This window comes from Notechis scutatus, chromosome 3 (genome assembly GCF_049901735.1).
Source record: "Notechis scutatus isolate UNSWTSFEM ecotype Mainland chromosome 3, rNotScu1.2, whole genome shotgun sequence".
In the NCBI taxonomy this organism is placed as follows: Eukaryota; Metazoa; Chordata; class Lepidosauria; order Squamata; family Elapidae; genus Notechis; species Notechis scutatus.
Genome location: NC_142011.1, coordinates 110,986,345 through 111,010,126, shown reverse-complemented (window position 1 = coordinate 111,010,126; position 23,782 = coordinate 110,986,345). Strand labels below are relative to the sequence as shown.

Sequence of the window (23,782 nt, the reverse complement as noted above, 5' to 3'; positions counted from 1 at the left end):
ATAACAAATTTATGTCTAGACACAGAAACCAAGTAAGTTAGGTCTGGCTAGTACTTGAATGGGACATCGTCAGGGAATATCAAAGCTGCAAGCTAGACTGGAAGGTTGAAAATATTCAGAAAAAGACAATGGCAAATCACTTCCAATTGATACATCAAGAAAACTACATGGTATATCTATGTAATCACTAGAAGGTGAGCTTGACATGAACCTATGGGGAAAGAAGATATCCTTTCTTAAAGAGACAAACTAAAACAGTGATGGCAAACTTTTTAGGCACTAAGTGCCCAAAGTGCGTGCATGCATGCATGCGTGCGCAGGCCCAAACTGTAAGGTGCGCATGTGCATGTACGCATACCCACATTTGGCAGCAGAGACCCGAAGACCAGCTGACCAGAGAGAGGCGGGGCATCCCAACACTGGCAGCTCTACAAGAGGTGAGTTATTTTTCTTTTGTGAGCTTCTGTTTTGTCTTCTGTTTCCCTGCAAACAACGGAGAGAAACATCATGGAGAAATGCAGTGGAGCTGAGCTAGGGCAATGGCGAGTGTGCCCACAGAGAGGGCTCTGCATGCCATAGGTTCACCACCACTGAAACTACCATAGCCATAAAAATAAAGGACTAGTGGAATGGCACAATTAATAGCAGTGCTAAATCTGTCACCAGAGAGCAGATGAGATGAAATGCAAGTTACAGTTGGAATGCAGGTTTTCAAATTTAGTTTTCCTGAAATATCTAAAATATTTGGATCTATGCCCATAATTTCCTAACCCCTGCTCTTTTTCCTTCTGTTCAATCATGTCCAATTCTCAGAGACTAACTCAGACTGATTAGACAAGTCCTGCAATTTTTCTTGGCAAACTTTTTCAGAAGTGATTTGCCATTGCCTTCTTCCTAAGGCTGAGAGAAAGTTACCCACTTGGCTTTGTGCCTAAGGTGGGACTAAAACAGTCTCTGAGTTTCTATCTTGATGTAATCATTACACCAAACTAACTCTCAAAAATCCATTTATTTTGTTGTTAATTTTTCATATGCATTTGTCTCCTGAAATTTTTTTATCTTGTGTTATTTACATCCTTTATTATTTTTTATAAATAACTCAAAGTTATTAAGCTTCCTTCTTCTACCTATTCTCTTGAAAATGACCCTGTAAGGTGTGTTGGGCTGGGAGAATGACTCGCCCAAAGTCACCCAGCAGCTTTCTCACAGTCCCTTGGTTTCTAGCCTAGATGAAACTTTTTCTCGTTGTTGTGGTGGTAAAAAAAAAAAAGAATATAAGCAATGAAAGCAAAAGTACACTCCCAAATACATAAAGCAAAGTAGGAGGAAGGAATATCTTCTCTGCCTTAAGTTACTTATTATCTCTATTCATATCCAATCTATCTATCTATCCATCCATCCCAAGCAAGCAAGCAGTTTTTCTATATCCTAATTGTAAGGGTCAAAAGATAAACAATAGTAAATTGTTTGATTCATAAGGTACTACCAGATAGTTTTTCTTAAAATATGCTATTTAACAATTAGGTACCTTTTATGCCCCCCCAATTGATTGCCATTTAAAATGCAGATTATCCAATTGAATAATAAATAGAATAAGCATATTTCAACTGCAGAATAGTTCAAAGCAAGTAATGATGATTTTGGAGAACATTGTAACTGAATTCAGAGATATAACTTTCATATTTCAAATGTGCATGTAATATCTATATAACAGGAAGACAAGTGTATTTTGGGGTATATTGACAAGTGAATATAATTTTTTAACTTCATTAGCTGTTTATAGTGCTGGAATGTTTTTTGTATTTTACCACGATTTTGCATTTGTTTTTTCGTTTTATCTTGTTACTTGGTGCTCTCTATTCACCTATGCGTTACCAAATTTCTCTTAAAAACATTAGCTGACAAAATAAATTAGTAGATTGGAGTTTCGTTTTAAAAACTCGAGCCTCTCAATAAGCATGGTTATACTATCTCTGTCAAACACATAAAAGCACCTCTGTGCAGTCGGAAGCTCAGAAAGAAGTGAGACTGTTTCATAGCTTATATTCCCTGAAGGGAAGAAAACCCTTTTCAGAGAAAAAACACCATCGCCTCTGCATCTTTTGCTGAAAAGCTGCATTGGGCCAACCAGACGTGTTTCCTCGTCCATCCGCCCAATCCCGCCTCCATTCGGCGGGAGTACTACTAGTCAAAGGCAGCAAGTTACCCTACGGCAGCGTCTCTCAGTCTCGGCCACTTTTAAGATTGTCTCGGTTGCAACAACTCCCAGAATTACGCAGCCCTACACATTTTAAAAGTAGCTGAGATAAGAGACACTTTGCTGTACACTGTTGCAATCTCGTTTTTAAAGCTGCCTAGTATGAATCGCACAAACACTGCCGGTAAACAAAAATTCGCGTTCAGTGCCTGAACATACCACCCTGTTAGGATGAGAGCGGCCGGGGGCATGTGCAGAATCGCTTTCCCTTTCCCCTACCCACCACCTGAGGTTGATCGAACTTGGCTTGCCGGAATGTCTCTGGAGAAAGGTGCGAGCCAGGCAGGCTCAGGCTCAGCGCTGCAATAGCTGCAGGCAGGTAAGCGGATAACGGTCGTTGGCAGTTCATTATCTTCTTCATGGGCTTATTTCCGCGCCTCTCTCTCAAAACTTGCACGAAATTACGGGGTTTGACAGGAAGTAAGCGTCAAGTGCGCATGCGCAGCAGTGAATTTGAAGCTCAGGCACTTCCCGATGCCTTCATCATGCCCTTTACCATAGAGGGGAAAAAAGAGAAGCGTAGCCTTTTAGGCTTAATAAATCCTGAGGTTCTTCTTTAAAACAAAAAAAGTCTGACCTCCGTTTAGAATTATTGGAGAGGCGTAATAAAGAAAAACTCATTGCTCAGCGGTCGCCACACAACTGAGAAGACTATTTTCTTTTTCTACCTCAAATTTTATTTTGAATATTTTAATTATTTAGATTTGCAACACTGAAAAATTAGATCACACTGATGATGTAATGGTATTTTTTTAGACATCGGGGCAAGACCGAGGATTTTCGAGGAATCTATTCAAATTTTCTTCAGTTATTTTGTCTAGATAAATGATATGTCAAGGCTTTTTAAAATGTCATGCCTTGTATGTAGTTGATTGATAATTCAGACTGTACGATTTATACTATATTGAGAAATATAAAAACTTAATTTTTTGCACCACTTTTGGTGCAAACAACTGAGAGTTCAGGCAAGGACCACCCACTCCTGACCCCTGAGCATGGAGAGTGGGTTTAGGTACATGGTATATAGGCTCATTTTTACAGAAGCTGTTTGTTCCCTATTGTGTTTGATTGGGGCGTATCGGTTTTCTTCTTTATGTTCATATATGGGGTCTTTTTTTTAGAAAAAAAAATGTTTTTGTTTTAAAAAAAAATTCATTTTCTTTTAGAAAAGAGTTTTTGAAGAATCAAGAAATCTTGAAAGTTCAGGAGGGAGAAAGATATCAAGTGATGTTAAAACACCTCAGACTTTCTTAAGTTCCTCTTGTGTCCTTGGATATATTAAAGGCATGTTTACAGGTGAAGCTCGAAAAATTAGAATATCGTGCAAAAGTTCATTTATTTCAGTAATGCAACTTAAAAAGTGAAACTAATATGAGATAAGAGTCATTACATGTAAAGCAAGATAGTTCAAGCCGTGATTTGTCATAATTGTGATGATTATGGCTTACAGCTCATGAAAACCCCAAATCCACAATCTCAGAAATTTAGAATACTACATGCAATCAATAAAACAAGGATTGTACATAGAACAATATCGGACCTCTGAAAAGTATAAGCATGCATATGTACTCAGTACTTGGTTTGGGCCCCTTTTGCAGCAATTACTGCCTCAATGCGGTGTGGCATGGAAGCTATCAGCCTGTGGCACTGCTGAGGTGTTATGGAAGACCAGGATGCTTCAATAGCTGCCTTCAGCTCTTCTGCATTGTTCGGTCTCATGTCTCTCATCCTTCTCTTAGCAATGCCCCATAGATTCTCTATGGGGTTCAGGTCAGGTCAGTTTGCTGGCCAATCAAGCACAGTAATCCCATGGTCATTGAACCAGGTTTTCATGCTAATGGCAGTGTGGGCAGCTGGAAAATGAAGTCAGCATCCCCATAAAGCTAGTCTGCGGAAGGAAGCATGAAGTGCTCCAAAATCTGGTAGATGGCTGCATTGACCCTGGACTTAATGAAGCACAGTGGACCAACACCAGCAGATGACATGGCTCCCCAAATCAACAGACTCTGGAAACTTCACACTGGACTTCAAGCATCTTGCAGTGTATGCTTCCTCCAGACTCTGGGTCCTTGGTTTCCAAATGAGATGCAAAAGTTGCTCTTATCAGAAAAGAGGACTTTGGACCACTGAGCAACAGACCAGTTCTGTTTTTCTTTAGCCCAGGTAGCCGCTTCTGACGTTTGTTGTTCAGAAGCGGCTTGACAAAAGGAATACATTTGAAGCCCATGTCCAGGATCTGTGTGTGGTGGCTTTTGATGCACTGACTCCAGCCTCAATCCACTCCTTGTGAAAGTCCCCAACACTTTTGACCTTTTCCTGACAATCCTCTCCAGGCTGCGGTCATCCCTGCTGCTTGTGCACCTTTTTCTTCCACACTTTTTCCCTTCCACATAACTTTCTATTAATGTGCTTTGATACAGCACTTTGGGAACATCCAATTTCTTTTGCAATTACCTTTTGAGGCTTTCCTTCCTTATGGAGGGTGTCAATGATGGTTTTCTGTACAACTGTCAGGTCAGCAGTCTTTCCCATGATTGTGATTCCTACTGAACCAAACTGAGAGACCAAGAACCCTTTGCAGGTGTTATGGCTTAATTAGCTGATTAAAGTGGGACACAGCCTAGAATACTGAACCTTTTCACAATATTCTAATTTTCTGAGAATGTGGATTTGGGGTTTTCATGAGCTGTAAGCCATAATCATCTCAATTATGACAAATCACAGCTTGCACTATCTTGCTTTGCATGTAATGAGTCTATCTCATATATTAGGTTCACCTTCTAAGTTGCATGATATTCTAATTTTTTGTGTTTCACCTGTATATTCTCTGTATAGTATCTTCATTCTTTTTTTTATATGCAAATCTGAATCTACCATGCTTTCTCTATATCCTACTACTAGTGGACCAGAAATTGGGGCAAAAGGAGTAACAAAGAGAACTGAAGAACCAAATCCTCAACTGGCATCACTTAGCGCTGATAAATGGAAATGGACTAAAAAAATTATCATTATATAATTGTTATAAAAAGGTTTTATTTCTTTAAAAAAACCTGATAAGGTTTTATCAGGTGAAAAATACTCAAGAAGAAGGAAACAAGGGACCAGAATGTGAATACTTATTTTGACAACCAGCATAGAAACTTGGCACAGAGTATAAAAGATGGAACAATGCACCAGAAAGCAGAGATTTATCTTACAAAGAGCTCTTTGGAATCTCCCAACCTCTTTTATTTATCTGGGCAACAATTAAGAAGAACTGAAATACTGTATCACAATTATTAACCAACCGAAAATAAATGATGTGCAAGCACCTGAAGTTGAATCAACAATATTCAAATTGTTAGACAAAATACATGCATAACATTTTGGCTAAAACAGTATTAGAACAGAATAGGCAATGCTTACTCCAGCTAACAACTGGAGTACTAAAAAAAATTGAAACAGTAGCATAAAATTCAGAATTATTGGCAAGTAAAACAATAAAATAATCCAAAAAGGTTTTGGAAACTTTGTTTATATTTTCCTGTCAGACTTGAGAATATATACAATATAGTACTGATATGGCATGTATAACCCAAGATATAAATACATCCAAGGGTGTAAATAACCAAGAGTTATCCATACTGTTATCTATACTGGCTGTCCATACTCAAGACAGGTTCAGTAGCTTTTAACGCCACCATACAAAACCTGGCCACCAAGTAAGTTTATTTCAGGGTATCAGAAAGCCAAAATTGTACATAATTTAACTGGGTGAATCCTATTTTGATGGTCATAAGTGGAATAACTAGAGGACTTTGGATATAAAAACAGCAGTTCAGAAGAACGTTTATAATTTCAACCTGTCCTGAGTTACAAGGACATATTCATAGTCGGTATGGTATCATTTTGTACTTTCTAGTCAGAAGTGGTGATAACATTAAATTTGGGATAAGATGGTACTTTACCAGCTTTGTTTTGATGGTTTATGTCAAACACACACGATCTTGAGTGTGGCTATTGCTTGGTCATAGCCCAGAGATAATAAGTGGGAGAAAATCCAAGAGTGAGAGCTTGGAGATATGTTTTAGAATGTAGCTGAAACTGGTAAAGCCTACATTACTGCATACTCTGATATTGCATTTAAATTTATCTATACACCGTATTTTTTGCACTATAAGACACACTTCCCCCCTCAAAAAAAGTGGATGGAAATGACTGTGCATCTTATAGAGCAAATATTGTGGTGGGGAGGGTTGGTGCTGCACCGCCACAAGAGAACGCTGGAGACTTCACTGCTGAGCAGCTGATTGGTGGTTGGATCAGCCTCCCAGAATACCGCCGATCAGCTGTTCTATGCAGCAGGGATTGCCATATCACTGCCTATCAACTTTGCTGTCACCCAATCACTGCCCATTTGCCGCCAATGGGTGGCAGTGATCGGCAGTGAATGGGCAGGCGGCAAATGGTCAGCGAACAGGCAGCGATGGCAATCCCCACTGCCTAGAACAGCTGATTGGCAGTATTCTGGGGGTGATCAACCGCCAATCAGCTGCTTGGCAGGGAAGGCTCCAGCATTCCCCGATGGCAGCAGCAGCTCAGTTCAATTGAACAGTGGTGGGCACAACAGAGGAGAGCCCTGATGAGCCACATGCTGGGGCTGCAATAATGTGCTGAAATTGACCAGGGTGTTTGCTGCAAGGATGCTAGCCAGATGAATACCGGATGGATGCTGGTAGGTGGACACATTTTTTTTCTTGTTTTCCTCCTCTAAAGCTAATGTGCGTCTTATAGTCCAGAGCGTCTTATAGTGTGAAAAATATGGGTATTTGATATCAGCAATCAAATTGAAAACAGATTTTCTGCAAGCTACATTTGAAAGCCTTTAAAAGATATATTCTATAACATTTATAACCTTTAACAGGCAATACCTACAATTACAAAGTGAGGGACATGCTAAATGCTATAGAAATACCTGGTGGGAGCAAACAAAAGCTGGCACGCTGCTGAGTTTTAACAAGAAGGGGACACTGAAGCCAGGTGTGATTCTTTTTTGTTTTTTATTTTTTTTACAAAGCAATGATAAAAATTATATGAGAGAAATGTTTAAAGCCATCTCAGGAAATCACTAGAATGGATGCTGTCTAGGCTCTGCAGATCCAGCCAAGATGCTGGAAAGCTGAGTAAACAGTGGTCCCTGCCAAACACAGATGTGCAATGGAACCGAGGACTCCACGATTTCGCTTACTAGGATCTATAAAAATAAGACAATATTCGTATGGTGTAATACAAATAGCAACTTTAACAACTGATGTGCAAAATAAATTTGTTGAAATGCTTTTTTTTTGTCCAATAAGTTCTAGATGCTTCAAGGAAACTGTTATCATCTTCATACACAAAACAGCATCCTTCACTGAAATGTCATTACTTATTTATATGATATTACAGACTATCTTGAGCAACCAAATTTCATATGTCATTTGTTATGTGGCTCTCTTACTAACTTGTAATTCCTACATACTTTCAACTCATGGCACATGTTTTCTAATTTTAAGTAAAGGGCTAGGTATCTGCATAGCATTTTTAACTTATGAAGCATTGTTTCCCCAAACACTAGCCCAGTAAGAGGGTCACTTTTACATTTTTGGTAGCTGAATACAAAGCTAAACAACCAGACATTCAGATATACACATTCAAGTTTTCCTCTTATTTGTTTTTTCTAACCATGATTTTCATTCTATTCCCTAGGGAATGCTAACACTTCATTCACAAATAATATTATGCTTATCTATGGTTTAATATAATGCACAAATTTGTCACTTAGCATTATGATAGATAGATCATAAGATAAACCCAACATCTTATTTTTGACTTCAAATGTTTTCTGGGAATAATACATCTATACAGATCCATTATATAGTGCAAGCCAGATTTTTAAGCAAAATTTGCTGAATAAACCAAGAAGAAGCTAGAATCACCCTGGACAAGGCACATAGCCACATTAAAATACTGTACATGCCTTAGCAAGATTAATGATCTAGTCATTCTAAATTTGGTGATGTTGGTTTTAACAATAACATTTAAAAATTTTTTAAATGCTTTGACACAATATGTGAAGCCTCATTTAACCAATAAATAAAGTCCTAAAGTCCTAAATTAACAATAAATTTATAAATAAATAAATAAATAAATAAAGTCCTAAATTAATACCAGGTGTGTTTTTCCCTATTTCTTTCCATTTTCTGGGGAAAATATAGGACCAACTAAATCTTCTAAAAATAAACTTTTAACTATGAATTCACACTAATCTTGACATAACAACCCAGGTTTTGTAAAACAGGATATGGATATCAAGCGAAGCAGGAGTTTATAAACACCACCACAGAGATGAAAACAGCTTTGTAAGAAATGACACGATTGTAACTCTCAATACAAGGACTCACCTCCTGTGTAATAGCCATAAGCATAGAGTATTCTTCCAATTATCCATGCTATACCAAGTCCTGTAGCAACATGCTATGAAGAATGAATAATTGCACATGAAAGGATGTTTACAATTAAATGGATATTAAATGGACAGTTTGTCACTACAATTAAGATTTATACTGTGGGAGAATCATTCTGGAAAGATGTGGTTCTAGTAGCCAAAAAAGTAAATAAAGACAGTTACAAAATATAAAGCTTACTCCACTATTCAATTTGCTCCAGATTCCTTTTAACACCCTTTATTAGGCAAGTGCAAAACTTAAGTGACCTGATCAATCCAATTAAACTTGCTCTCTTTTACCCTGTATGTTTGCCTTTCTTTCCAACTTTGTCTTTATCAAGTTACATTGTGAGCTTCTTTAATAGCGTGGATTTATGTTGATCGTGACAGAGCACATTCACTGGTTAAAAAGATCAACTTTTTGTGGTCTGATCCATGTTCCTAAGATATGTTGGCAATAGCTGTCATCATTATCAATCCAAAAAATGTATTTCATAGACAATCTTCTAGTTTCTTAGACCAATAACTTTGGTCTAATTATGGCTAATTGAAGCTAATTCAAGCTACCAATAAGTTCCTGTATTTATTTTTTTTGCAATATAAGTGCCAATTAAAAAAACAATTTACAAATCAGGATGCAATATTTTACACTCATGTCAGATGCTGATTACTGTAAGAAAGTTATTTATTAAATTTGTTTGCTGCCTATTTTACCATGTGGTGACTCTGGGCGGCTTACAACATTAAATAATAAAAAATACAACAACATGTATACATTAGGAATAAAACATTAAAAAGAATAAAATACTATACAAATACAAATTATGAGCTGTAACTAAAAGATGGATGGGTTTGAATATATAACTTTAATTCATCTGCCTCTAGTTTTACTATATTGCCTTAAGAAGCATTATTGGGTTTAAAAGCCACACCAACTTCCATTGAACAAGTTGCTAATCATATCCAGACCTAAATATTGTTCTTACCGGGTAGTAGATCCCACTGATTCCAAGAAAGAACAGGAAGGAGGGATATGTTTCCAAGCTAAAAACACAGAGATTTTTAAGTATACTTCATTAATGGGTTTTACTCATTTACCTCCAATTGAACGTTATACCTAACATTCACAAAAAGGAAGCAGAAGATTCTGCTCTCCTTTAATACCTTTAACTTGCCTGCAAACATAATAGTAAACATAAGTAGATTCATCTTTCAATTTATAATTTTGCTCTGGGTTGTTGTTGTTTTTTTTTTGCATAATATATTCTTGGTCAACTGTCTTCCCAAGCAGGTGCTCTGCAGCTGTCTAGAATTACATCCAAATGACCAATAGTAGCATTTCCTGATGTCCAAACACAGAGCAAGCAACATGACAGCCTGCCCCATTTATGACCTTAGAAGAAAAGGCATATCATGAGTGCTGCATCAAAGTAACCAATATAGATTTCTGGCTTCCACAATTCCTCTCTAATGTGCAGTCGAATTCAGATGTCGTCTAGGCACCAAATCTGCAAGAAACTGAGAATGAGCACAATGCAATAAGAGACTACTTACGTGTTCTGGTGTGCCCTCTGGATACAATTAAAGATATGCCCATTTTCAGGGTCTGTACTGTACATGGTTGGATACTATTGAGGAGAAAAATTACATATACATATGATTTTATATATATACTGTATAGCTATATAAATAACATATACATTCATCCAAAGCTTACAGTGTATTTGTTGGCATCCCCTGAAAGAAGCTGCCTTTTTTCTTATACAGTGGGCAGGAAAATTGGCAAACATATAGACAAATTAAAATTTAAAAAATACATGAATACAGAAAATATTAATAAAAATAACATTTATAAATAGAATATTTTAATAATGTGCATTACCATGCTTTTGCCCACTTTTGTTATGAAAGTAAAAATTAGATATATGAGAAACATAAAAATATCACAGAACCACAGAATTGTGAAGTTGAACGTAATTAAAAATATCATCAGTCTAACATTCTATAATGTACAGAAAAGCAACCAACTGTATCCATAAAACAGGGCAGATCAACATTCTCTTAGAAACCTCCAGAAATGGATAACTCACAACTTCCATTGACTGACCTATTTGTATAGATCTTGCCCCCAGGAAGTTTTTGTTTGTATAAAACCTACATAGCTGCACTCACAATCATTATTTCTGGTTCTAATTTCTGTGGCAATGAAAAATACTTTCTTCCCATCTTTCCCATGGAACATTTTTACAAATCTGAATGCTGATATCAAATATCCTTTCAGCTTTTTTCTCCAACCTTTCTTCAAAATTTGATTACAAATTTATTTATTCAAATTCAATTTCTGTGACATGTATACGTGTTAAGTGTGCATGCCTACTCCAATGGACTCTGGGTGGCATACAAAACTGGAAAACAACGGGTAGTGACGTCGGAGCAGAGCGGGAAACGGGGCTCTGTTATTCCCATCCGATTTCACCTGTTTGGCAACCCTCGATGGGTATGGTTAACCCCAGAGGGTTAACGAAGGTAGAGGGGAAACCCCGAAGTCTGCACGGAGAAACTCTTAGAGCTGACAGGAGAGAAGACAGACATCATAGCCAAACCGAAGCTGTGACAGCTTGATGAGAGACAGGAAGGCAAAATCGAAGAACAATGTAGATGTACTGGTGAGAATTTTCTAATCTGCTTCAAGTGAATCTGCCCCAACATAACAATTAAAGAGGGAAAGTGGGACTCAAAAGAAGGGCTGGAGCAAGATTTCTGCTCCATGAGACTAGTGGCAACTAAACTATCAGAGCCATTGACATACCTGGAAAGAATAACAGAAGGACTTTAAAGAAATGGAGCAGGAAAGCCTAGACCAAACATTTAGTAAGGATACTAAAAAAATTTAATACCAAGAATATGTTTTTTATAACTGTGGTCGGACTGATTTTGGACTCAGAAGCTTAAGGAAGAAAAAAGGGGGGGAAAGGAGTAAGGGTACCATCTACTGACCAGAAGAATGCATATGAAAGAGAAGTGACTGATGTAATATTTACAAAGTTTTCAACTAATTTTAAGGTGGAAAAGTGATAAAAAGGAAGAGAAAAATCTTTGATGAACTTGGGAACTGTGCATCAATTTAGATAGATACTGTCTTGGAAAAAAAGTTTAGCAATCTGAGAGACTTTGGGACCATGGTGGATTATAAATTCTGATCTGCAAAAAGTTTCCCAAAGGACCACAACAAGAACAATGTGGATTAATTTAACATGGACTATAAATTTGACTGTTCAAGAAGAAACAGAGGAAGCACTTACCCTTAAGACTTATGAGGAACTAATTATTACTTAAGAACATTTACCATTTATTAACTACTGAATCATTAAGGGGGTAATTGATTAGATCTATATATATTCTTTTGAGATCGTGGGTTCATCCTTATTGATAAATTTATTAACATAATACTAGAGAGTGGAAAGTGGCATAACAAGTGGTGCAGTGTAAAAATAACTACTGTGTCTGCTAATTTGGAGAAGCACCTTCAGATTGGAGATGACAAGTATACTGAACATATCAAAGATAAGAAAGAAAACTTCATTAACATCTACATCCTCATCATAACCATCTAATTAATGATCGATAGAAAGCATGTTAGCCTTGGAGAACTCAAGCTCAACGCAGAATATGCGATTCTACTTTCAATCCAGGAAGCGATGACCAAAAGCCAGGAAGTTATGTCCAAAAATCAAAAGCGAAATGGGGGAGATGAAGGGGGAGATTCATAAAATGGACGAAAAGATTGTGAGTATTCAACATACAATAATGAAGAATGAGCAGAGAATAAAGAGAATAGAAACAAAGACTGAACAAACAGGAAAAAGTGGAAGAAATAGATCATAAACTATCCCAGGCTAACAAAGAATTAGAAAAGACAATAATCTTCCTTGAAATAGAAAAGGTGATGTTTTACCTGAGGTTCCAGAACATCGTGGTAGAAAAAGAGGAAGACCTGTTTGAGGTGATGACAGAACTGCTGGCGGGAGTATTACAGAAGAATAAACATGAGATACAAAGAGATATTGATGAACTTTTTAGAATTCACACAAATTATGCAAGAAGGCATAGATTATCAAAAGAGGTGCACATGAGGTTCACCAAGAAGATGCTGAGAGATGACATATACAAAAAAACAAGAGACGAACCCATGAAGTACAAAGGGAAAGAAATCTTGACCCTAAAACAGATACCTAGGAGTGTCAGAGAGCAGAGACAGTATCAATTTTTAACAGCACAACTGATTAAATATAGTGTGACATTTAGATGGCAGATACCAGAAGGAATTCTGATCTCCTGGCAAGATAAAAAATTCAGGATAGCTTAGATAAAGCACATGAACTTTTTGAACATCACTGTATAGCAAACGAAGAACAGGAAAGTAGAGAGGAGATAGAAAGTAAAAGTCAAGATGAACTGCAAATAGAAGAAAAAATTGTAGAACAAGGAGGAGGGTGGAGAGTGAGCGGGACGAACGAGAAGGTGAAAGAAAACAGAGAGAGATAAGAACAACTAGAAGCGTAAAAGCTATATATAAGTGAAAAGATGGAAGAGGAAGTAAAGATGCTATCTGTTAACATTAATGGATTCAGAGATGGTATTCAGCCGGTTCTTACTGGTTCAGGAGAACCGATAGTGACAATTTGGCATGGTTTGCTGAACTGGTAGTGACTTCTGGCTGGCCCTGCCCCCGAACCGGTCGCCCGGTCGCCACTTGCTCGCTTGCCCGATGCTCGCTCACCCCGCCTGCCCAATGCTCACCCCGCCCAGTCACTCCTCACCTCCTATGTGGCACAGTGGGTCCTCGTGTCTTGCCTTTAACCTGCCTGTTCACAGATAAGCCTGCAAGTCGTGCTAGCCCCCCAGTTCCGGGATCTTGGTGGTATGTGTGTGCGTGAGATAGAGACAGACAAGAAAGAAAGAAAGAAAAGAAAGACAAAGGAAGAAAGAAAAAGAAATAGGGAGAGTGTATGTGTGGTGTGTGTGAGAGAGACAAAGAAAGATAGAAAGAGGAATGGAGAGAAAGAAACAGAGAAAGAAAAAGGTAGGACAGAAAGAAAAAGAAATAGGGAGAGAGAAAAAAATTCTCTATTTTAATTTTTCCATTATTTATCATATATTAATGATAAATATTCCTACACCTAGAATGATTTTACTGCTTTTCTTTTGCCCAGAGCTACCACATATTTTTCAGGGTTTACATGCATTTAATGTCTATAGTCCAGAGCATAAATACATGCGTGTTTAACATAGTTGAAAGGGACTTTGGAGGTCTTCTAGTCTAACCCCCTGCTCAGGCAGGAAAACTGAGGATGCCAAACTCTGAGTAGAGGTCCCGGGAAAGGTGTCATAGTAACACTTGGCGTTGGTGGATGGAGCGAGACATGATGTCCCAGATGTGCTCAATGGGATACAGGTCTGAGGAACGGGCGGGCCAGTCCATAGCATCAATGCCTTCATCTTGCAGGAACTGCTGACACACTCCGGCCACATGAGGTCTAGCACTGTCTTGCATTAGGAGGAACCCAGGGCCAACCGCACCAGCATATGGTCTCACAAGGGGTCTGAGGATATCTCATCTCAGTACCTAATGGCAGTCAGGCTACCTCTGGCGAGCACATGGAGGGCTGTGCGGCCCCCTAAAGAAATGCCACCCCACACCAGTACTGACCCACTGCCAAATTGGTCATGCTGGAGGATGTTGCAGACAGCAGAACGTTCTCCACAGCGTCTCCAGACCCTATCACATCTGTCACATGTGCTCAGTGTGAACCTGCTTTCATCTGCGAAGAGCACAGGGTGCCAGTGGCGAATTTGCCAATCTTGGTGTTCTCTGGCAAATGCCAAACATCCTGCACGGTGTTGGGCTGTAAGCACAACCACCTTTGGACGCCAGGCCCTCATACCACCCTCATGGAGTCTGTTTCTGACCATTTGAGCAGCCACATGCACATTTGTGGCCCGCTGGAGGTCATTTTGCAGGGCTCTGGCATTGCTCCTCTTGTCCCTCCTTGCACAACGGCGGAGGTACTGGTCCTGATGCTGGGTTGTTGCCCTCCTACGGCCTCCTCCATGTCTCCTGATGTACTGGCCTGTCTCCTGGTAGCGCCTCCATGCTCTGGACACTATGCTGACATACACAGCAAACCTTCTTGCCACAGCTCACATTTTGTGCCATCCTGGATGAGCTGCACTACCTGAGCCACTTGTGTGGGTTGTAGACTCCGTCTCATGCTCCCACTAGAGTGAAAGCACTGCCAGCATTCAAAAGTGACCAAACCATCAGCCAGAAAGCATAGGAACTGAGAAGTGGTCTGTGGTCACCACCTGCAGAACCACTCCTTTATTGGGGATGTCTTGCTAACTGCCTATGCTTTCCACCTGTTGTCTATTCCATTTGCACAACAGCATGTGAAATTGATTGTCAATCAGTGTTGCTACCTAGGTGGACAGTTTGATTTCACAGAAGTGTGACTGACTTGGAGTTACACTGTGTTGTTTAAGTGTTCCCTTTATTTTTTTTGAGCAGTGTATATCAGAGAATTGGCTGTCCAGTCTTTTCAGTGTTGGAGCACCCAGAACTTCTGGAGACAAGCAGTTCCACTGGTTAATTGTTCTCACCTGTGGTGTGTTTCAAAATTGTCTACCACTGGTTCGGTGGGTGTGGCTTGGTGGGTGCGCTTTACGCACATGCACACACTTTGCATGTGCACACCAAACATGCACTTTGAGCAGGCGCAGAATCATTCCAACTCACCTCCTGCAAGCCTGCACTTTCCTGGTAGCTTCAGCAGCTGCTGCGCAGTGCTCTGCTATGCCACGCAAAGCAGCTGTGCTTCAAAAGCAGGGAATAAAGGTGAGTACGGGAGCCCGGATGGCAGGCACGATATTCCGCTCTGGAAAAAAAATCAGGGCCGGACAAAAGAGACCCCCCACCGCGCGCCCGGGGAGTGCCCGCTTTCCCTCGCCGGGGCCGGGCGGCGGCATGTTGCATGGAGGCTGGTCTGTGGCTGGCCCAGCTCCCTTTTCCTGCCGCTCAGCGGCCTCCGCTCGCACCACCCGGGCTCCGCTCAGGTATCCGGCTGGGGCTGTCAGGAGTTGCTACCGCCGGCGCAGCTCCACGCGGCTCCAGTTCCGCGTTGCCTCAGGAAGGGAAAGGCAAAACCAGGAGCCACTGCTGCCGTTGCAAAGCACCGCCGCGGCTCTTCCTTTTTGCCTTCCCTTCCTGAGGCAACGCGGGACTGGAGCCGCGCGGAGCTGCGCCAGCAACTCCTGACTCGGGGCCTCCGAGGGGAGGGGAAGGAGGAGAAGAAGGGGTGGGGGGGAAAGGAGGGGGCGATTCCCAAAAAAATCGGAATTCCGATTTTAATCGGAAGAATATCATGCCTGCGGGTGGGTGGGCCCAACAGCAGAATGGTAGAGAGAACCAGTTCAGTCTCCACTGCTCATCGATGCTACCGGCTCGGCAGAACCGGGGCAAACCGGTAGAATACCACCATTGGTTCTCACTGTCAGAAGTTTCACCGTAGTTTTAGGTTGCTTCTCTCTTTCTCCAGTTTCCATCCATGGCTTCTTGTTTGCCTTCTGGAGCTTTGGAAAATACATTGCCCCCCCTTCTTTCTGGCAGCCTCTTAAAAGCCTGTTGCCTATCACACTCTTGGGCAAAACATGTGAGCCATTTGCTCCTTTCAGTGGTCCATGAAAGTACATCTATAGAATGTAGATAATAAAGTCAAAAAAAGGTGAACAACATTTTTACAGAATTATAGATATGTTGAGGCTGTGTGTGGCAAGGAATGGCTGGGAGGGGAGGGGCCAGGCGAGGCACCCCTTGACATTAGTGACATTGAGTTGGCCACACCCACCAGTCACATGACCACTAAGCCATGCCCACCCAGTCACATGACCACCAAGACACGCTCACCAAGCAAGCCACGCCCACAGAACCAGTAGTAAAAATTTTGAATCCCACCACTGAATGGATTGAATTCCCCCACAAAAAGAAAACAAACCTTTACCAAACTACAAAGATTAAAATCGGATATAATTTGGCTTCAAGAAGTGCACATTAAAAAGCAATACAGTAACCTATTGGAACACCCTAAAATAGGGAAATTGTACTCATCATTAGCACATCAAAAGAAGAGGGGTAAGTACTATATATTAAAGAATCATTAAAAACAAAACAAATATATGCAGATGGAAGAAGGGACAATACTAATGACGGAGGTATTAATAAACCAGAAATAAATTCTTTTGATTGTAATATATGCCCAAATAATCAGCAGGAAGAGTTCTACAAAATACTTCATAAAAAGATAATGGAAATGGACTAGGAAAAAATGATTACAGAAGCAGCAAAAGAAATAAAAAAAACAAGAAGAATGCTTCCAAAAACCTTCTCCGACATGATACAAGAAATGGTCCTGCAGGACATCTGGAGAGAGCTTAGCCCAAAGACAAATCAATATACATTTTACTTGAATAGACATCAATTGTAGTCGAGAATAGACATGGTGTGGATGACTCCAGGCATAAGGGTGGTAGAGTGGTAGAGACAGTAACGAACACATGGGCAGATCACAATCCTATAAAAATTGCATGGAAGGGACAAAAGAAGAAATAGACAATGAATCAAACTATCCTAAAAGATAAAGAGTTGAACAAATAATGGAAAAAGAAATGAATTTTTAAAAAAAGAAAATAAAAAAGAGGAAACATCACTATAAAATGTTTGGGATATGGAAAAAGCATATATGCGAGGATTAGCAATAACATGCATAACAAGAAGAAACAGGAAAAAGAAACAACAGCAAAATACGTTACAAGATGAGTTTAAAAGACTAGAGAGAGAAGTGCAGAAGGATCTGCAAAAAAAACAAGGCAAAAGAGAAAAGTGATTTAATAAAACATAAACTGAATTTAATAGTGCAAGAGGAAATGGTGCAAAAAATTAAAACGGCGAAACAAAACCTTTTTGAACATGCAAATAAGCCGAGGAGATTGTTAGCATATAAATTGAAAAAGGAAAATGATACACTAATTATTAGATGAAAAGGGGATACTTCATGATCAGAATTAAGGTAAAAAGAAAATAGCTCAGGCATTCTTCAGGAAATTGTACAGTCAAGAAAAAAGGCCAGAAGATACAACTAAACAATATTTGGAAAAAGCTGCATTACCTAAAATACTGGACACAATGAAACTAATGTTGAATGAAAGAATAATAACAGAAATAATGAAGCAATTAAAAGGCAAAACCCCCCATAAAACATCTGGACCAGATGAACCTCCCACAGAACTATAAAATCTTATAAGAGATACTAGGACCAATACTGTTAGAGGTTTACAGCAAAGCACTATTAAAGGCCAAACTCCCCAAAACCTGGACAGAAGCATACATTACACTAATTTCAAAGACCCAGATTTTCAACAAATAAAAAATTATAGGCCAGTATCATTACTAAATGTAGATTACAAAATATTTGCTTCTATAATCTCCAAGACTAAAGAGATTTTTAAATGAATTCATACATCCTGACCAGAATGGCTTCTTACCTAAAAGACAACTGAAAACATGAGGATTATTATGAATGTATTGGAATATAATGAAATCCACTCTGAAAAATAGTCAGCATTAATTTTTTTAGATGCACAAAAAGCCTTCGATAATATGGACTGCAGTTTATGATACTACAATTGAAAAATATGAATTTCAGTAAAAACTTTGTAAAGATGATTCAAGCTATTCCAACCAAACAGCGAAAGTGATAATAAACGGAGAAATAACAGAAAAATTTAATATAAATAAAGGTACAAGACAAGGGTGTCCACTATCCCCCCTTCTATTTATATTAACGCTAGAAGTTTTACTTAGACCAAACAAGACTCAGAAATAAAAGGCTTGAAAATAAAAAAAGAACAATACGAACTACAAGCATTTGCACATGACTTAGTATTCATCTTGGAAGAACCTTTAGAGACAGGACCCAAATTAATAAAAAAATTGAAGAGTTTGGTGCGGTGGCAGGATTTAAAATAAAACAAGGAAAAGACCAAAATATTGACAAAGAACTTTACAAATAAATAAAAAATGAACTGACGGAAAAGATGGGCATGCGGATAACTAAAAAACTTAAATACCTGTGAATTTGGCTAACAGCAAGATGGCACATCGATCAAAGAAGTCAAAGAAGCAAATAAAGATAGATCTGGATAAGTGGAAAAACCTACAGCTGTCACTGGCTGGAAGGATAGCCACAACAAAAATGAACATTCTACCGAAATTGCTATGTTTATTTCAAGCAATCCCGATAAAATTAGGAAAAAAGATGAGGACCTAAATAAATTGGTTTCTAAGTTCATCTGGCTGGGCCAAAAACCAAGAATTAAAATGAAAATGCTACAAGACACCAAAAACAAATGGTGGGTTCGGGCTCCTGAATTGGGAGCTGTATTATCAGGCTTCAATACTCACATGGGGAAAGGAGTGGATAAATTTAAAAAATAAAAGAATATTGACGATAGAAGGACTTGATCTACAACTGGGGTGGCACACATCCGTATGGTACAGGAAAAATAAATCTCACCAATACTTCCAAAGACATTATATTAGAAATGCTCTGTTGTCAGTATTGGGGGAAAAAATCAAACAGAACCACTATGGTTCTCTCCTTGATTAGTTTCTATCCATTGTTTTTTGTCCTGTCTTCAGGTGCTTAGAGAATATCTTGATCCCCCTTCCTTGTGCCCCTTTCATGAAGTAGCTGCTAGATGTCAGAGGCTTTCTTCCCCAGATCATACATAGCAGTTTTCTCATGAGCCTGGAGCTAGACTTTGCATTGTGTTGCAGCTCAGGAGCTTCTTGCAGCCCCAGAGTGATGGCATGCCACGTAGCCCTTGAGCCGCAGCATATTCTTTTTCTGGCCTCCTTGATCTCATGCTGCACTTCAGCACTTCCCAACTTGCATGCAGCTTGCACTGGGCCTTCCAGGGCTTATGTGCGTCACAACCCACTTGCTACTTAATGATCCACAAGTTGGGGCAGCTGGCACTGTAGGGATTGCTGTTGCCAATGGTATGTTTTAATTACTTTGCTAAGCAATGGAAATTACAGCTCCAAATGTGGTTGAAATGCCTTAATGTTTCATTGTCACTTACTGACTCTATTCATTTCTGCATCCCAAATCTTTATTCACTTTATCTTTTAAAATTGTAAGTGGTATGGATCCAATTTATTGGAGCAAAATCTGTGTCCTTAAAGTCACCTTAGAGAAGGGGGTGCTTAGAGCTGGCCTGCAGGACTGCCCTGGAAACAGCGAAGGTCCAGTCTATGGTGCCTCTGCTAGCGAAAATGGAGCTCAGGAAGGCTGGGCACAGCCGTCCCAGGTTCTGTTTTCAGCTGCGACGGCCTCCTGCAGCCCTCTGCCAGCAAAAACAAAGTTGGGGGGAGGGGGGGAGCCCATTTTAGCTGACAGAGCGCTCGGGCCACCAGAGGCGCCAACACAAGTGATGTCATGCTGGCTATGCCCACCCTGGCCCCCTGAAGTCAAACACAGCCCTGATGTAGCCCTCAATGAAATCAAGTTTGACACCCCTGCCTTAGAGGGCCAAGGCCCCCGAATATAAATCTGGTTGATAGATTCTCACTGAGCCTTTTAATAATTCTGAATTCTTTCCCAAATGGGCTATGAAAGTTTTTAAACTGGTTACTTGTTTTGCCTGTTTATTTCTGATTATTATACAATATTTTAATTATTTTTTTGAAATACTGTTTCCTGAAAGGTGAAGCACAATATATTACATAATTCATCTTGAAGCATTCGCAACATTTCTACACACACACATTTCCTTTCAGGAAATGCTAGAGTTTCTGCCACTAGAAATAGCTAAGTAGGGGAATTCTGGGAAAATCACCCATGTTTACCTCCACATGATATTTCTTGCGTGCGTTCGACACATTTACTGCAAGGTGTGTTATCAAGACAAAACTGGCAGTACCAGTGAGAATCACATAGCCATATTCTTTTGAGAAAACCACCATTTTGGCCCTATGAAAAAAATTAAAAATAGTAAGTTAGTACATGTTCATTTCAATATACAGTAGGTAAGAGTATATTATCTGATATAAACAGGTAATTATATTACCTATTTAACCTTTAAGACCAAAATAGAGGCTGATTTCTACAGGTTAGCACTTCTGAAGCTTGTTCTTGGGCCCATCATTGTCAAATCCAACAACAACTTTTCCCTATCCTGAAATAACTTAAACCTTCCTAGAGAAAGTTTTAAAGGCACCACAAGAAAACAGAAACAAGGCAGCTTTGGGGTGATATTCACATCTCTTCTATATAGCTTCATTATATCTCCTACAGGAGAAAACATATGTAAAATCTTTTAAGTTATTTTGATAGATTTGAAAGTATATAAATTTCATCACTGGGAAGCTAAGAGTTCTGTGTTCTTTTGATTAACAGCACTAATTTTGAAAAAAAAAATTCCAATAAGGTAATAGTGTAATAATAATCATTCTAAATGCTTATGCACAGGAGACAAATTCCTATGTGTCCACTTGGCCAATAAAGAGTATTCCAATATTCCAATATAGGTGAGATGACAATGTACAAGTCCTTCATGAGCTAAAAAATGAGGACAGTCTATTGCAAAATATATCCAATTTGCAGTATTCAGTCATAATTCCAAAGTATTGTCCCAATTCATCTGCCTTTCATAATTTTCAGGTCCTTACATAAAACCAATATCCTCACTGTACATAAAGTTGCATTTTACATTATGTGAGCAAAAATATATTTGGTATGAAATTGAATTTTCCTGAAGCTTACTCTCTTACAAATCTCACCAAGTCCTAGGAGCAGTAACCATAACCACTATGAATAAATTCAGTAAAACAAGCAGTGCAAATCCTTGCATCTGAAATGTTTGTAAAGGGAAATTAAAATGGTAGGTGATGAGTTCAAATTCCACCTTACACATGAAAGTGGGCTAGGTGGCTGAACCAATTACTCTCTCTCAGCCCAACCCACCTGACAAAATTGTTGTGGGGAAAATAAAAGGAAGAAAGAATATTAGGTATGTTCAACCCCTTATAAAATAAAGGCAGGATATAAATAAAGAACACTGCAGGCAGCTAATGTTTCCTATGCCTTCTTTGTTTTCTTCTTGATACCCTAGTAACTAAGCAAATTTTCCTTTATGTTGTATTTAAATATGAAATAATTAAAAATCTGGGTACAAAAACACTGATAAAAATAAAAACATAGCAAGTTGCTTTCTCTCTGTAGGCAGTCTTTCAAAAAACAATTCACAAAGCAAAACAGCCCAGCCTCCTCCTATTTTCCTAGTTTAAATTTTTATCATGGTCTTGATCTGTGCTCTCTTCTGCGCTTCCATATAACATAAAAACCAGAAATGGGAAGCCTGACTATCATAAAACTTTAGGTCCATTTTTTCTTTTGCTGGGAGCGCCTGAAATATTATACAAGTTTGGAGTTACTTTCTTGAAAGAAACAATTATGTGCTGCATAAAATTCTAATTTGATGGTATTTCGGCTAAAAGATACTTTCCCCCATAGTAAGAAATGTAAGCACGCCATATGTAGCTACAAGTCCTAAACACCTACATCACAACCAAGTTAACCTGAACGAAAGAGAAATTTCCTGACAGTGAGAACAATTAAGTTCCAAAGCCGAGTCCAGAGAGGAAGGATTTGGTCCCCCAAAATGAGCTCCTTTAGGGACAGAAATAAGCAATGGTGGTATCCATATTTGTGAGAAACACACTGCACTCTCAGCAAATACTACTTGAAAATACGGTTGACTAGTCGAGAACAATATGAAAGCGCTCCCTTAGAAGGTTTTGTAAAGAGCAGACAAAGCTAAAGTCTGCAAGGATGATTCCGGTGTAAATTCAAGAGCTCAACCGCCTCAGTCTCAAAGGTACGGCAAGGAGCAATTTTCCCCCCCGGGGAGAAAAGACAAAGAAAGCGTGTTTACGACGACCAGCGGTCAAGCCCCCCACCAGCGGCCTTCAAAAAGGCTCTTTCCCTCCAAGCGGGCAGGGGCTCACCCTTCTCTGAGCTGTTTCAGCAATCAAAGGGCCAAGGCAGGAGGACCGTAGAGGAGCCGTAAAGCAAAGTCACTCTCCCTCTCCTTCTGCTCCTATTAGCGGAAAGTCCATCACCTGCCCTAGCCAGGGAAAACCTGAAATAGCTCCGCCCCGAGCAGAAAGAGGTTCCCGTGAGCATCGCGAGATCGTCCTCTAACTTTAATGTTTGTTCTTAGTTGATGCTCTGTGGGTGCTGTTTGCTGTTATTCTGACGTCTGGATTTCTGCAGCTCAGACGTTGTAGACATGCTAGCCTTAGTGGTGGTAGCTTTCCAGTTTTGCAAACCGAGTTAAAACGGAAGGAGGGGAAACAAGTTCTCATAATTCTTTGTTTGCAATACTCCAATTTAACTTCTTTAGAATTTTGCTGTTTCCAGTTAAGAAAAGAATGATATTATATTCCATTTGGGGCACTATAAAGGTAGGATTAACCTCCGGCCTGTTTTGGCTTAATCTTTTTCTTTCACTTATTTGGGATATGTAGCAATTGAGTCTCATCTATGTGTACTATTTGTCTCATCAGATCCATCTTGCACTACATCTTAATTACTGTATTCTGTTATTAAAGGGGCAAAATTCATGTGCAAATAATAGTGGAAGTTGAGGCACACTTGCAGAAATAAATTTAAAAAATAAATTCACATATGTTGATATTTTTGAGTTATTCTTTTAAAAAATTACAAATCTGTACAACCCAGAGGGATAAAAGCTTTTACACTGAAATCTAAACAAAGGTTCAATTTATTTTATGCATGTAGATAATAAATTCCCTGGTACGCCCGAGTAGTTCAGATTCCTAGATAATCTTCCCTTCAACCCAGTCTGGTTGCATTTCCAGCCCTGTTAGTGCTCTAATGTTGTTTAGTTGGTAATGCAGGGTAATGAAATGTGATCCT

General features: G+C 39.2%; 2 protein-coding genes across 5 annotated transcripts in view; both read right to left on the bottom strand.

The window, feature by feature from the left end:
- TEDC1 (tubulin epsilon and delta complex 1) overlaps positions 1-2,654 on the bottom strand; it is a 51,000-nt gene extending 48,346 nt beyond the window's left edge. Inside the window, exons 1-2 of one of the 2 annotated variants that reach the window (XM_087962470.1) lie at positions 2,481-2,654; positions 359-483 (exon numbers count right to left, since the gene is read on the bottom strand). In XM_087962470.1, the coding sequence (XP_087818596.1) occupies positions 359-412 (54 nt within the window). In that variant the 5' untranslated portion in view covers positions 413-483; positions 2,481-2,654. The remainder of the gene's footprint in view (positions 1-358; positions 484-2,480) is intronic. The other variant, XM_026681816.2, reaches the window with a different exon arrangement.
- Positions 2,655-7,279: 4,625 nt separating this feature from the next.
- Positions 7,280-23,010, bottom strand: MGST3 (microsomal glutathione S-transferase 3). Of its 3 annotated transcripts, none has more exons than XM_026681818.2 (6): positions 22,849-23,010; positions 20,689-20,812; positions 10,278-10,351; positions 9,710-9,767; positions 8,680-8,752; positions 7,280-7,490 (listed from the first exon to the last, which is right to left on the bottom strand). In XM_026681818.2, exons 2-6 carry the CDS (start codon positions 20,803-20,805, stop codon positions 7,381-7,383), a joined length of 432 nt encoding a protein of 143 aa, XP_026537603.1. In that variant the 5' UTR covers positions 20,806-20,812; positions 22,849-23,010; the 3' UTR covers positions 7,280-7,380. The 3 variants fall into 3 exon arrangements, with proteins under 3 accessions (XP_026537603.1, XP_087818607.1, XP_026537604.1); XM_087962481.1 differs by having other exon boundaries at positions 22,776-22,964; XM_026681819.2 differs by having other exon boundaries at positions 22,801-22,964.
- Positions 23,011-23,782: the final 772 nt, after the last annotated feature.

Excerpts from the sequence above, each read along its gene's own strand:
- MGST3 (XM_026681818.2), bottom strand. The coding sequence starts at position 20,805 with ATGGTGGTTTTCTCAAAAGAATATGGCTATGTGATTCTCACTGGTACT. Across the intron at positions 10,352-20,688 it reads GCAAGAAATATCATGTGGAG|TATCCAACCATGTACAGTAC; the intron begins GTAAACATGGGT and ends TCTCCTCAATAG. Across the intron at positions 7,491-8,679 it reads TTATGGCTATTACACAGGAG|ATCCTAGTAAGCGAAATCGT; the intron begins GTGAGTCCTTGT and ends TTATTTTTATAG.